The sequence below is a fragment of the Penicillium antarcticum genome (assembly GCF_028974205.1).
Source record: "Penicillium antarcticum strain IBT 31339 chromosome Unknown utg000002l_segment0_segment0, whole genome shotgun sequence".
NCBI classification, from domain to species: Eukaryota; Fungi; Ascomycota; class Eurotiomycetes; order Eurotiales; family Aspergillaceae; genus Penicillium; species Penicillium antarcticum.
The window spans coordinates 3664690-3679122 of record NW_026695300.1 but is presented as its reverse complement, the minus strand read 5'-3'; the positions used below and the strand labels follow the sequence as shown (position 1 = coordinate 3679122).

The following is a 14433-nucleotide window of genomic DNA, read 5'->3' as shown; positions in this document are numbered from 1 at the left end:
TTCACGGCACGCATTGATCTCGGTAGATTCTTAAAGCGATCTGGAATGTACGGGATTATCAGACAGGGATGTTGGATGAATCCGGTAGGATCCGCGTTGCGACTGAGGAATGCGCGAAGAGGAATGCGACTGCCGATCAACGGGTTCGGTATATGAGAACGACTAAGACCAAGTTAATACATATTCAGGTCGTAAATGTGCAGATGTCAATAAGTCGAGAGGCTTTCGATAGAGCGCCACGGAGGCGAAGTACTGAAGAAGTGCAGAAAGGTAGGAATGCAGGCTGTGACGGCTTACCTAGAAACTCTACGCAGGGATCCGAAGCTATCCACGCGGAAACTGTAGGTCCAAAGGAAATTGAGAAAAAATCAGGCAGGGCCTGAAGTTTTAAACTCGGATCAGGCGGATTCAGGCCGGAGAACCGAGTGGCGCAGACTTGAAGGTCTCGAACAGACGTTAGAAGTAATCTGGTTGTTCCATGGTTGGGAGGGGCGATGTCATCATCGTACCAGGGCTCCGCTTCAGGGCTGCCCTATCTGTATATGTGCACTATTGACTTAGTTCAACTTTTACAAATACTACATATCTCTTCTATGCTGTTCTTGCATCGTATATTCCAAATTCAGACCTCACAGAAATGACCAGTCCGGCAGATAATCCGATAATCCCCATTGTCTGCGATAGATCACACCCCACCTAACCCCGACAATTAGACGAACCAAAGCCGACTCGTACGCGTCGCAAACCTTCGGGTAATCTGGAAAGAATTCTCCGCGGCCACATCTACACTTCGTCACAGTGGAGCCTGAAACACAATGTTTATTATTATTAACTTAGGGTAATCTCGTGAATTTCTCGATCCGGGGTGCTTCATCTCCAAGCCTCAGTGGATCCCTATGACAGCTCAGCTGAGATCGACCACGCTACTCACTAAACACAGAATCCGTCAGCTCGGCTTCCCTGCAAATTAATGCTAATATAAGACTCATATTAATTAGTGTTCATATTAATTTTTCTCAGCTGAGATGCCAACACATAGTGTGGTGGATCCCTGAATGTGCGCGCTGGATTTAAGTTAAACAGGGGCATTCTGTTGTTGCTTTTTGTTGATCTCATAGTCCATCAAGACATGTTTATGCGCTTGCACTAAAAAGGCAACTCTATTTGATCCTGTCTTTGTAATTCCACTCACTAGTCGCAGCCTTGTTCTGGCCGTGGGCTTGAAATGCTGACAAGACCTGAGAGTCGGATTTGAATTTGGGTTTGGCCATATCTGATTGGTTGATTTCGGCCGGATGAGGGATCCTAGATCTGGATCTTCGCAGATAGATTAAACCACTAGGCTGAGCCACTCTGGTGCAGTACAGTGGATCCTAATTACTGTACTGTACATTTATTTTCTATTTACTTGTATTTTCTAAGTTATTCACAGGGACAACAACTTCTGAGAATGATTCACAGCTAGATATCCTAGTAGATAGCCTGAGTAATTCAGTCTCTAAACGATTCTCTTTTCCTAGGGCCCAAGGGGGGAACAGTGCAGATGTCTGGTCCTCTGTTTCGTCTTCTTCGGCCACTGCCTGTGGAAAAAAAACCCCAGTCTGTGCTGTCCAGATACCCTGCTTGGGCACTAATTATCCGTGAAAGGTGCATCTTCTCTCCTTTCAAGTTCACCTTGCTGGTTGCCGAAGCCGCCGTGCATCATCATCCACCGTATTTCCATCTCACCATCCACCAAACGTCCAGTTCACGTATGTCAATCACTGTCAATGTCCATGCCTTGCCATTGTTCATATTTTTGTGGGTTTAGATGTCCATGGGTTCACCTTGCACATCACTATACCATCATCGCCAATTGTCGTTGTCATTGCTGTGTGAAATCCTTCCTGTCGTATCAAATCCTTGCTGGGGTATCAATGCCGTACTGTCGTATCAAATCATGATTTTCATGTCATGTCGAAAGTCTGTTCAATCTTCAAGTGAAAGTTACCCAAGCGTTGACCTGGGAAACTTGCAAACACAGTCGTCACCAGCACCCACCGCCACCATTCGTCGTTGCAATTAATACGGCGAATCGTAAAGCTTCTCAGGCGGGAGGTCAGTCAAAGGGAAACTGTACCACTTGTTCCACCAGTCACCAGCCATCTTGGGGTCAAGCTTGGGCACATTGGAAACAGGCCATCTGTTCCAGGTATTCTTGCCATCGAGCGAATCATCACCCCAATCTCTGTTCGGGTTGGCCATGTGTCGGGCATGCGCCTCAGCCTTCCGCTTGGCCTCCTCTTTAGCTTCCTTTGCAGCCTTCTTCTCTTCAAGCTTCTTTTTCAGCTTGGCTTCACGCCGAGCCCGAAGATAGTCCTGGTATGCTTTGGGGTTCTCGCGTGTCCACTTGTTGAATCGTCGTTTCTCCTGTTCTGCTGCTCGCTTCTTGGCTTCCTCCTTGCGTGCTTCGGCCGCATCGTGTGCTTCACTCCATTCATACAAGCCGGGGTGGAGCCGCTTGAACTCACGGATTAGCTGCTCTTTGATGAGCCTCTCCTTGGGCTCATCCTCCCATCTGCCGCCGCTGTCGGATGCAAAATCAAGCTTCAAGTTGCGAATAGCACGTTCAATTTCATTTTCCGTCATCTGATCTTTGGTTTTGATGACCTCCGGCTGAGGGAAGACGCCGAAGAAACCAATGTAGCCGCGCTCTGCAAAATACGTACCCAACAAACATGGGCTCTCATGTTCCTTTATTTTGCGGGACTTAACTCCAATTTCACGCACGACGACTCTGTCGCCATCGCAACGGAAGGCAACGTACTGGCGGCTCATGAACCTGGTGATTTGGCGGTTAATTTTGTAGTTCCGTTCTGGATGGACGCTGCGCAAGGAGGTGTCAAATCCAATTCTGAGTCATCGCAATCGGGAAAAATTGCCGGCGATGAATAAGAAGATTTCACAAACCAACCTTTCGTCTACGGCAATGTTAGTGAAAAATTGTCTGATGTTCAGCTCACGCCGACGATCTCTTTCAACGAAGTCTCTGAACACTCCGGGATCCATATCAGGAATTTCGTCGCATTGCTGCAGCTCCAGAGTGAGGTTGGTGACCTTGGGGAATTCACCGAGAGCGCGGTAGAGGTCGCATTCCTCTCTTCCCCCTGCGCTGCGAATGGTGGGCACACGAAGATCCTGGATGTTTGGGCAGTGGGTTCGAATCAACTTCAAAAGCTCGAGCGTGATCCTGTGGTAGTTGAATTCGTCGTACAAAGTGACCGGGACGAGACAGAGCTTGCGGAGCGATTGACCGTGGCAGTCCAGGATTGCTTGGAAAGTTTCCTCAGAGTATTTCCCGCACAGATGGAGACTGTTCAGGAGGGGGAGGGAGCAAACGAACCGTCTAACCAGTTCTTCTTCAACTTCACTGTTTGGTTGCAGCGCCAGCGAGCCCAAAGCAGGATAATCACGGGAGCCTGCGTTCTGAAGCGTTCCTTCGTTGGCCTGCCACAGCTGAAGAACTCGGAGGTTGCTGAAATCAGCCTGTTTGGTCCATCACCAAGGGTCACGGGCGGACAGGCTCAAGCCTTGTAGTGGATTCCTCTTGAGGCTCTGGGAGACAATGGGGCGTGGAACGGCGTTCAAGCGGCAAGGTAACTCCGAGGAGACATCCATGATGTTGACTTTGGTTAGGTTGGGGGCTAACCTGGTTGCCAGTTCGTAAAGCATCATCTTGTCATCCTGACTCAGCCTGCGGACGTCGCGCTGTTGTTCCACGGAGAGAACAATGCTGGACAAGCAAGGGGAAGTCGCGAGATGGTATTCGTACCAGTTGGTGTCACAACGCTGCTCGGACTGTTGGACGTAACGCGGCAGATTGTAAGTCAGAATGTGCAGCTTGCATGTGGTCAGATTTGTCTGGTGGAATTTCTTGTTGAGAACGTTGAGCAAGGGCGGAGGAAACAAGGTTAGGGAGCTCCAAACAAGATCCTTGAGACCGAGCAGCCGATATACAAACTCTGGCAAAGCTGGCCAGGCGTTGTATTCGGGACGTGGTTTCCAATGGGGTTTGCCGTCGAAGTTTTGGTCGTTAAATTCCTCGCGGCTGGTCAACTCGTTGATGTTGTCACGGTCTTCTGCGCTAGACCATGGCACTACTGTCATCTTCTTGACCCTTTCATCTTGAATCGGAGGCAGAAATCCTTGGATGGTGAGCCGCTGAACAGACGAAAAGGCGTCATTGCGTTGCAGGATTTCCTTCCAGAGGTCCTCGGCCAGTTTCTTGCGAGTGACCAAATTCAGTTGGATGTCGCGGAACCGGTACCTGTTTGTTTCGATGTACAAGTTGCGGTTGACTGCAGCGAGATTGAAGATGCTTGGTGGATCTTCAGCTTGCAGGATGTCTGCGATCAACAGACGCATCTCTGCGGGGAAACCCATCAAGGAGGGTTCTGGGTTGTTGCCGTTCATTCTGGCAGTGCTGAGAGAGTATAAGAAAGCACGAAGTTTCTTACTTTTAGATTGGCGAGAGTCAGCAGTGCAGTGACGGGGATGAACAAGCGGAAAAGGAACAGGGGTATAGGTCACCAGATCCTAGGTGGTGAGCTAGACCCGAAGGTGTCGAAGCAGAATGGATATCAGAAAAATAATATCGCAAGGATGGATGCAAAAGATGGAAAGAGAATTGTGGGAAAGAAGAAGAGGAGGGAGCCAAAAAGAAACGGCTGGGTCTTGCAGACATCAAACATCTCACTTACATCAAACATCTCACTTCAATTTACCACCAGGAAGCATCGCATGACTCATACTCTCCTAGTGCTGGAAGAGGACTGGACAATAGAATAATACCCATGAATAGAACCTACAATAGAGCATGTAGTGCATGGACACAACCAAATTCACCTCTTTACAGAGCAGACAATACAGGTATAATGAGACATTCACATTCAAATGGTATAGAAAGACAACAAATTCAAGTATAATAGCCCATTTAGAGAGCACCAAGCTCCTTCAGCTTGGAGACAAGGCCGTCGACATCCTCGACCTTGCCGCCACCCTTTCGTGGTGGGGGCTCTGCACAATGAAATTAGCACAATCCAACCAGGCAGGAGCGCCAAAAAAACATACCGGTAACCTGGAGAGTCTTCAACCTCCGCGTATCCTCAACACCAAAATCAGCCAGCGTCTTCTTCTCAAGAGGCTTCTTCTTAGCCTTCATGATGTTAGGCAGACTGGCATAACGAGGCTCATTCAAACGCAGATCCGTAGTGATAATCATGGGAAGCTTAGCACGGAGTGTCTCAATACCACCATCAACCTCATGGGTAACCTCAACAGTGCCAGCATCATCCTTAATCTCGACCTTGCTAGCCTGGGTAGCCTGGGGCCAGCCAAGCAGACCAGCAAGCATCTGGCCAGTCTGACCCTGGTCACCATCAATAGCCTGCTTGCCCAGGAGGACGAGGTTGATGTTCTCCTTCTCGACAACAGCGCGCAGCATCTTGGCAATGGTCAGCGGCTCCGGGCCGCCATCGCCCTTCTCCGGTACGTCGATGTGGAATGCACGGTCAGCACCCATTGCCATGGCTGTTCGCAGGACATCGGGGGTCTTAGGTCCGCCGGCGGAAAGCGCGATGATATCTTCAACCTTGATGGGGCCCTTGCGCTCGCGCAGACGAACGGCCTCTTCGATTGAGAGCTCGTCGAATGGGTTCAGAGAGTGCTTGACACCGGCTGTTTCGACGCCGGTCTGGGCCTTGTTGATGCGAGGCTTGATCTGTAGTGGAGATGTATGTTAGCTGGCTGGAAATGTGGAGGTCTGCACCGTTGTGGAGGTACAACCTGAGGATTGGTCGTTCGGAGTTCTGTTTGGAGGGGAATATTCAAGGGAGAGGCCGCAAACTAACCGCATAGTCAATAACCCGCTTGACAGGGACCAATATCCGTAGACCGCTCATTGTGTAGAATTGGAAAGTAGCAATTCCTGCGTTGTAGGAGAGTTGGGGTCCGGAGAGCGAAAGTGTCGACTGCGGTGACGGAGTGCCAAGAAATCAAAAACGCCGACGCGGCCCGAGTTTAACCCTCGTCGCACCACTAGCCCTGCCGAGGTTAACCATACAGCCTGTTATACCGCTGATTCTACATGTGGTAACTATTGCATCTTCTATATTGTTGTCAAACTAAGGCGTTATACTTGTAACAATGGAGGAATTTTGGTGGGGAGCGAATTGGTGTCTTCATGCGATGTAAGCAGGGGAACGGGAGACCTTCAACAGCTACTCAATTCGTCTCTCCGACTTGAACAATTGACTGGATGATCCGTTGCCTGATTGTGACTACATCTTCTTAGCTGTCATGCTGGTAACGCGCGAAACGACGTGAGAGCGGAGTGGATCAAGAGACATACGTCTAAACAACCGGAACCACGAGACCACGAGACCGCATACGGGCGATTGAATGAGATAGACCGTTACTTGGGGTAAGCTCAATCAATTTAAGTCTAAGTAGGTCAGGGCGAACCTGGTTTATCGCCAAAGACATTCGCGAAACACACTCACAAAAAAGACAATAAGCAACGGACCTGACGGTATCGACCTCAATGTGACGAAGAAGAACCGCCGGTGCTATTTCTGCGGTGTCAAAGGACATCTTAAGCGTGATTACAGGAAGATGCATGGCGTACAGCAATAGTATCTACAACAGTCAGTGAAAGCAGAGTCAGTTGGTAATGCCAAAACGAATATAGCTCTCCACCGAGTGCTCCCGGCACGTTCTACTGGTAGGAAAGTTGACTGTGATGCACGACCGCCTCAACCGTTATCACGGCACATTAAGATAAAGTAATGCCTAATAGGAGAACATCTCAAGGTCAAGGCAAGGAATAATCTATCTGTGAGTCTTGCCCGGGGAACATGTTTCAAGAAAAACACCGATCACATGCTTGCAACTCAATACATGTGCATATGTATTGGCCTCGATATCAACGCTACAGAGCTAAATATGTACTCATCACCACGTCTCCTGTTTATACCTTCCAATCTGCTCCATCCCAATCAAATACTCTTCAGCCTGTGCCCGGGTAAAAGGCTGCCCAGGCACGGGAGCGCCTCCATGCTGGAACGCCTCAATGAGAGCTTCCCGCACAGCCTGAGGCATGCGTCCAGACGAACCACAGATATAAACAGATCCCTTCATATCGTGGAGAAGACTGAAGAAAAGTGGGAAGTTCTCTCGAACAGTATCCTGCACGTATACCTTGCGCTGCTGGTCACGCGAGAACGCAGTGAGGACTTTGAGGGGGATGATCTTGCTGAGTTCTGTCCAGTCGTTCTCGAAGAAGAAGTCTGATTCTCGATTTCGTCCACCGTAGAGTAGGACGGTTGGTCCAATGGGAGGGTTGACGCCGGGATTTTGATCGCGGAAGGCTTGAACAAGCGCTGCCTTTTCCCAGAGCATAGAGCGCAAAGGTGCAATCCCTGTGCCCGGTCCAATGAGTACCGTTGCTGCAGTAAGCTGTTGTATTGAGGAATTTAGACCGCCAGGTTGGAGTTGGACCTTCAGTGTACTACCCGGCCGGAGTACGGAGAGGTACGTGGTGCAAACACCCTCGCGGATTCTCTTGATCACTGTTTGGTATTTGACAATGGCAATGAGAAGTTCAAATTGTGTCTTGCCATCAGCAGTCTTCTTACGGCTTCCGCCACTCGCGATACTGAACTGCCGTGCGCGCATGACCGGAAGCACAGAGACCGCATGCTGCCATGGGATCTTCACTGTGTGGAACTCATCTAGAATCTCAAGAATACTCCGTCGTGGTCGCGTAGTGTAGTCCCATAGCTCATCGAGATACTCTGGGTTTGTGAGTTCTAATAACCGTTCTTTGTGCATTTCATCAGTGGTGTAGTGTGCAATGGTGGAAAAGAATGATCTGCGAGGTATCCCTTTGATATCGAGATAATCTATGAGGAGAGCACGGAGCGTAAGGTTGGGGTATGAGTCGAGATCGGGGATTGGAGGTGGAGCCGGAATATCTCCTGTTGGAACGAGAGATATGGGTTTATCTGCTTGATCGTTCCAACCCATCAGATCAATGAATGTTTGGACATCTGTTGGAGAGGTCTTCGGTGTGATTGCAATCATGTCTCCTGGGACATAGGATACGGATTCTGTGACGGTCAGGGTAACATGACGCACATCCTGCCAATGCTTTTGCGGAGTCACTCGACAGTTCTCCGTTAATGTTGCTGATAGAGTATGTGGGATAGGGCGTAAGTCATGGTCGAGATGATGTAACCCCGGGTATTCATCTGAGTATGTTTGTTGTTCATTGTCGACCGGCTTGGGTGCTGGGACGAAAGCACTTCCTTCCTTTTCTTGCAACGTCCATTTTGGTGGTAGCTGTACATCGTCTGAAATGGGATACTGTCCTTCCGGTAAAGGGTGTCTATCCAACAATTGCTTTCGGAAATCGGTCATCCATGGTAGGAATGTAGCCTCGAGTCTGTAGTTGATAAAACAAGGTTAGTCACGAACATATCACAAGCACCTGAATAGAATATATGACCGACCCTTCTGGATGTTGCTGATCTGCTTCGCCTGTGGGATAAATCTCGTTTGCACCGAGCTGTAGCAGTCGTTTATAGAGCTTTCGAATTGCCCAATTGAACCTGTAACCATCAGCCACGCGAGCTCATCAACGCGTGGAAGTATTCATACTTAGGATAAGAGCTATCCCCCAATCCAAAACAAGCAAAATTGATTCCCTTCAAGAATGTTGGAGGCAGCTTCTTCAGCAAAAGCGACTTCCAGAACAATCTCGCATTAGCCGGTAAATCGCCTTGTCCAGTAGTCGAGGCCACAAATATTGTGAGCGTGTACGAGAAAAGCGCATTCTATGAATCAACATCGTCAGAAACCACAATCCCTCCCAAAAAAGCGTTGGTTCTCAGGGGAAGTACACACTGGCTTATATTGATTCAATTCAGACACATGCGTCGCAAAACGAAGCCGCTCTGTCAGGGCACCCAATTCCTCGGCGACCTCCTGCGCGTTGCCAGTTTCAGAGCCATATAGGATGAGAACAGACCGTTCTAGCGGAACTGGCTGGCTGTCGCCCATATTGCGCGTTGGTGTTGAAATGCCACATTTGTTCCGGCGCGTGTTGCCCCTCCAAAATTCGGAGTTGGGGCCGATCTCGCCGAGGGGTGGCTGACGTCATCCGCGTTGGCCGAGATCGCTCGGATGTTATAGTTCGATGTGTACACTCGCATCCAAGTACTATGCGGTTAGATCAGATGTTGGAACAGGCTAAATTGAGATTACTTTTTACAAAGCGTAATGGAGTGTTTCGTGGACATTGATTCATAGCACATGCCAGTGCAAAGCCATGACATTGCATAACCAAAGCATCGAACCGCTGAAGAGCGAAATGTTAAGTTGAAATAGAAAGGGTATCTTGAGTCTGCTTTTCAGTAGGTATCTTCATCGCCGCCGCCGCCACCACCATCACCAAAGCCATCATCGCCCATCTCATCTCCACCATCGTCGAAATACTGCTCGGCATTGTAATCACCACCCATCTCGTCATCGTCCTCGGAGAAGTTGTCGTCCATCTCTTCTGCGTCTTGTTCTTCATCTTCATCAAGCAAAACATTCTCTTCCAACTCGCCCTCACCTTCATCGTCGTCGTCATCGCCAGTGGCTTTGCGCTTGGAGGGTCCACCCTCGGCTTCGTCCTCCTCATCTTCGAAGCCGCGCTTGACTCCAGTCGCTGTCTGAGCTTGGTAGCCATCTATCACCGCATCTGGTCGGAAGCTTGGCTGGAGGGTTTTCCAAAGGTCGCGGGGGAAGAATTTCAAAACTGTTTAATCCAAGGATGCGCAATTAGCAATCTGCAACTCTAACCACAATGAAGAATATCAAGTCCAGAGAAGACATACCATATTCACGTCCAACAATCTTTGGAAGAGTGCGCCGCTTCCGCTGATAGCGACCAGAGTAGGTGGGCATGCCATGGAACGGGTCGAAGTTCGCGCGTGCGGCGCTACCCTTTTTTGCAGACGAAGAGGCAGCATCAAGCACGGAGTAGTATGGACCATCATGGTGGCTCTCGCGCAGGTGCCGGTAATAGTCAACCTGCGTCTGTTCCGCGGTGCTCAATTTGCGCGCGAATGGAACGGTGTATTTCTGCGAAGCAAACGGTCAAAAAATGCCAAGGCTCAGGTGAAAGCACACATGGAGGTTTAGAGGGGGGTTTCATAAGATGAAGACCAGGGGAACGCTCAGGTAAAACATAATTGAAGAGTTGTAGGTGCAAATTGGAGGAACGTAGGAACGTCTAGACAGCGTTAAGAAGGGACGTACGGGATATAAAGGTTGTGGAGCTGTGTCTGGCTCGCCTCCAGGGTCGGCATCCCAAGTGAATTCTGTGCCTGGCGGCTTCCTGCCTTTTGGCCCACCACCCCCACGGCGGGACATGTTGGTACAAGAGGAATTGTGGTGATTATAATTGAGTTGTATCGGTTGTCGGATGTCATGACTCTAGCAGAAAAATAGGTTTCTATACCGCCCACCTAAAAGGGTGTTAGCGTTGGCAATTGCCCGAAGCCTTTCCCCGCGCTAAGATAACAAAATGCCGATCTTTACAGATCTGGAAGTGCGTTGAATACATTTACATGTCATTTTCACGCTACACTAGGGATTATTGTCATAAGTTCTTAATACATTCTCGAATCATCGTTCAGCTGTCAGCACTTGGGTTCCGCCAGATTGCACTGGACCCCAAGGTCCTTCATCCACCCGCTGTTGCAAGGTTCGCATGATATCGTCAAATCCTTCAATCTGACCTCCACTTTCACGCAGTCGATTCAGTAGTGCTACAAGAACATCATGTTTAGCTGTGGCCACTTTCCAAACAACACTCTGGGAATCACCCGCACCACCTCCGACGAAGTCTGCATATGAGCGGGGTGGTTTGAAGAGATAAGGTAGCAGTGTCGTAAGTGCCGGTGGGGTAAGAACTGCCCATGCACCAGATGAGGGGAAGAATCCACTAGTAGCCGGGGATAGCTCTCCTAGACTTTCTTCAGAAGGTAGCTGGAACCGAGAAGAGCTGCCGTGGGAGGATGCTGGGGGAGAGGGTTTCCAGTTGGCTGTAGCTATGGCCCTCATGAAAGTGATTGCTGACAACGCAATGTCCTTCATGACGAGAATATCGGCAATGGCTACCACAGAGGTCCAGAAGGTAGGGTGTTGATTGAGGTAGAGGAAGTAGAGGATGCGCGCCGCGGCTGCTTCATGTTCCCAGTCGGTTGGGGTTTGACCAGATGTGTTCAAATCCATCGAATCAGGCGTCTGTGTTCGTTGGGGCCCGTGGAATATCTTTGCCAAAACATCCAAGGCTTCAGCATTTGCGGGATCTGTGGGAATGGCTAGAACAGGGTTGGCGCCATGCTTGCCTGCCTCCACGAGAAGCACTCGAGGAAGTGAGGCTAGAACAGCCAAGTGACCTGTAGGGGTTTCGCCGTGTGCCCATTGCGTGGCAGGAATGACGAGCGATCTGTTGATGGTCGATACAATCCCGTCGAGGACGGTAGCAGGACTCTGCAATAAGTGGTTCGGGTACAGCTCTGCATACCGCGAGACATATGCCATGATTGGACCAGATAGGTAGATCAAATCAACGGGATCCAGTTTAGAGTCATCGAGATAATAGCTAAGCACCTTTGAATGCAACTTTTGTGCTACCAGAAAGTCAAGAGCTGGGGAAGAGAATGTCGAAGCTGAGTGCACATAGCTGCGAGCATGGAGACCTGGAGCTTCGATATCCAAAAGCTCACGGAAGAAGCTGAGAAGTGTCATGTGCATCAGAACGTCGCTCTCTTGGGTCATCTGACAAGTTGCAAAGTGCAAGATGCTAGTGCTCTTGTATTTGGTCTCGATTTCTGGAATTTGTGCAGTGGATATCATGTCCCAGCGAAGCTTTCCAGCTTTCTCCAAGAGTGCCAGAAGCCTTCCCTGTGCGATAGTCCTTTCGCGCTTAGACAGCTCTCCTGGCGCATCATTCTGTAGGCTGCAGAGCCCAAACAACAGCCCATAGACATCTTTATCCTTGAACACTCTTCTCCACATCAGGCCTTGTCCTGCCTGAGCATGCTCAGCGGTGGACTCGCGTTCTCCATTTTCCAGATTGCTAGCAGCGTCGATCTCCAAGAGTGCCCATAATGTTTGAAGTGCAGCTTGCGCGACTTCAGTTGACGAGGTGGAGAGCCATACTTCAACGAGCGAAGCAACCAACTCAGGTTCCCCTGCAACTATCGCAGCTTCACTTGTGGATTTTCCGGCTTTGGCTAATAGCGATAGGGCGAGAAGATTGATTGGTGGTGACGGAGCCTTGAAGCCAGCGACAAGGTTGATCGGAGGATCGACGGATTGGAGATCGGTGAAGCTGAAATATGTGGTCGCTTTGATACCTAAGGTGGTGAGCGGTGTAGGGTCTTCTTGCAGAACAGGCAAAAGAGCTGAGATCTGTGATAAAAGTGTGGCAGGCACCAAAGTGTCAGTCGATTCAATCAGCTGCAGCTGCAACTTCTCGATGAGTGCAACATCCAACGCCGTCGATGGATTTTGTTGCACTTGAGCCAGATGCGATTTGACCGCATCAAACGTCGAAGGAATAGACATCTTGATTCAGCCAACTCTCACGCCAGTCACGAAATGGAAAGAAACGCGCACCTGATTGATCTCGAGCTTGTTGATCGCGGGGGAAGCTCACCGCCCGAGCCGTGGCCAAACGAACCAAACATGACCGCATCCCGCTCTATCTACTACTACTCCGTCATTTACGAACGCTTCATTTGCCTGGACTTGAATTCACCTACAAAAATGGAGCCATCTACAGTCTCGCAGAAGTCATCCGACTCTGGCCTCCATATCCAGCTTCACCCGCTTGTTCTCCTCACTATCTCCGACCAGATTACTCGGCATGCCGCCCGGCAGCAGCGAGGTCCAATCATTGGTGGTCTTCTCGGACAGCAGAATGGTCGTGAGATCACACTAGAGCATGCATTCGAATGCCCCGTTACCTGCGGGCTCAACAATGAAACCATTCTACCGGCATCATGGTTCGAAGAGCGCCTACAGCAATGTGAGTGTTCCCCGTCGGACTACCCAGCTGCTTTCTAGAAGTATAGACTTACAATCCGACAGTCAAGGATGTGCACAAAGACCCAGCTCTCGACCTGGTCGGATGGTGGTCAACGTCACCAGCCACCGGTCCAACTGCCGCTCAGCTCCCTCTCCACCGACAGATCCTCCAGGACTACAATGAATCCGCCGTCTTCCTTACCTTCCACCCTACCGAGGTCCAAGGCGCCAATTCGAATGGAGGCAAGCTTCCTCTAACCGTCTACGAGAGTGTCCACGAGGGCGAGAATACGCAAGATGCCAGCAAGGACATGCAAGTTGATGGCGAGGAGCCAGTGCTGAACATTAAATTCCGGGAATTGCCATACTCAGTGGAGACTGGGGAATCCGAAATGATTGGCATCGATACTATTGTGCAAGGCTCCACGACTGCCTCTATGAATGTCCTCCCAACCCAAGAATCGAGCAAACAGGCGCAGCAGACAGAGTCCGACGGCAAGAAACCAAGCTCGCAGGTTGAGCTCACACAGGAGGAAGAAGAGTGTAAGTCTTCCAGCGCAAGAGTACAATTGCCTGTCTGGATTCCATTGACTAATACATTTTATACAGTAATCTCAAGCCTGACGACTCGTCTCAACGCAGTCCGCACCCTTGAAACCCGCATCTCCCTCATCAAATCATATATCTCGACTCTCTCAGAATCAGACTTTGTCTTAGACGAGTCAAAAGAAAGCACATCCGCCACCAAACTGTCGCACCCAATCCTACGCCACATTAACTCCGTCCTCTCAAACCTCTCCCTCCTCACCCCAGCAGAAGAAAGCACCTTCGCCGCCGAAGTCCTCTCGCAGAGCAACGACGTGCTTCTAGTCTCGCTCTTAGGCCAACTAGGCGAAAATGTCAAAGCCCTACGCGAACTAGGCCGCAAGACTGCAATCGTCCAGGGTGCACGACAGGTATCCTCGGCACGCAAGAATCCCTTGATCCAGCGAGGCTTCACCGACCAGCTCTTTGTCCCTGGTTCCAACCAGGGAATTGCGGATAATGAGATGTACTCGTGATATGACATGGTATGATCTGAACCACTTTTTATTCTGCTCCTTCTTTCTTGATCTTTCAATAGATATTTCATGCAAATGGTACCTAGGCGTATTGCATAAGTTATGGGGATCTGGGCCTTGTATTTATTACTTACTTTTCTTGCGTGGTTTCCGATTTCCTGGCCCATCCTTAAGATGAGATAACGAACACCTTTATGATTCTATCACTTGATTCGCTACTCAAGTTTCACGTGTAGCTTCATACTAA

General features: G+C 49.8%; 6 protein-coding genes across 6 annotated transcripts; 1 reads left to right on the top strand and 5 right to left on the bottom strand.

The window, feature by feature from the left end:
• Positions 1-2061: 2061 nt before the first annotated feature.
• On the bottom strand, positions 2062-4452 carry N7508_002361 (uncharacterized protein; the record flags this gene model as incomplete). The annotated part of the gene is made up of 3 exons (XM_058460427.1): positions 2062-2866; positions 2954-3514; positions 3560-4452. The coding sequence occupies 3 exons, from the start codon at positions 4450-4452 to the stop codon at positions 2062-2064; spliced, it is 2259 nt and encodes a 752-aa protein (XP_058323959.1).
• Positions 4453-4972: 520 nt separating this feature from the next.
• Positions 4973-5939, bottom strand: N7508_002360 (electron transfer flavoprotein subunit beta/FixA family protein; the record flags this gene model as incomplete). Its single annotated transcript, XM_058460426.1, has 3 exons — positions 4973-5055; positions 5110-5758; positions 5889-5939. The coding sequence occupies 3 exons, from the start codon at positions 5937-5939 to the stop codon at positions 4973-4975; spliced, it is 783 nt and encodes a 260-aa protein (XP_058323958.1).
• A 1051-nt stretch (positions 5940-6990) lies between these two features.
• Positions 6991-9099, bottom strand: tah18 (NAPDH-dependent diflavin reductase; the record flags this gene model as incomplete). Its single annotated transcript, XM_058460425.1, has 4 exons — positions 6991-8482; positions 8550-8648; positions 8698-8873; positions 8944-9099. The coding sequence occupies 4 exons, from the start codon at positions 9097-9099 to the stop codon at positions 6991-6993; spliced, it is 1923 nt and encodes a 640-aa protein (XP_058323957.1).
• Positions 9100-9449: 350 nt separating this feature from the next.
• On the bottom strand, positions 9450-10458 carry N7508_002358 (DNA-directed RNA polymerase III subunit C31; the record flags this gene model as incomplete). The annotated part of the gene is made up of 3 exons (XM_058460424.1): positions 9450-9841; positions 9921-10167; positions 10345-10458. The coding sequence occupies 3 exons, from the start codon at positions 10456-10458 to the stop codon at positions 9450-9452; spliced, it is 753 nt and encodes a 250-aa protein (XP_058323956.1).
• Positions 10459-10713: 255 nt separating this feature from the next.
• N7508_002357 (uncharacterized protein) lies at positions 10714-12663 on the bottom strand (the record flags this gene model as incomplete). Its single annotated transcript, XM_058460423.1, has 1 exon — positions 10714-12663. One exon carries the CDS (start codon positions 12661-12663, stop codon positions 10714-10716), a length of 1950 nt encoding a protein of 649 aa, XP_058323955.1.
• A 33-nt stretch (positions 12664-12696) lies between these two features.
• On the top strand, positions 12697-14186 carry N7508_002356 (COP9 signalosome complex subunit 6; the record flags this gene model as incomplete). The annotated part of the gene is made up of 3 exons (XM_058460422.1): positions 12697-13126; positions 13189-13668; positions 13735-14186. 3 exons carry the CDS (start codon positions 12697-12699, stop codon positions 14184-14186), a joined length of 1362 nt encoding a protein of 453 aa, XP_058323954.1.
• Positions 14187-14433: the final 247 nt, after the last annotated feature.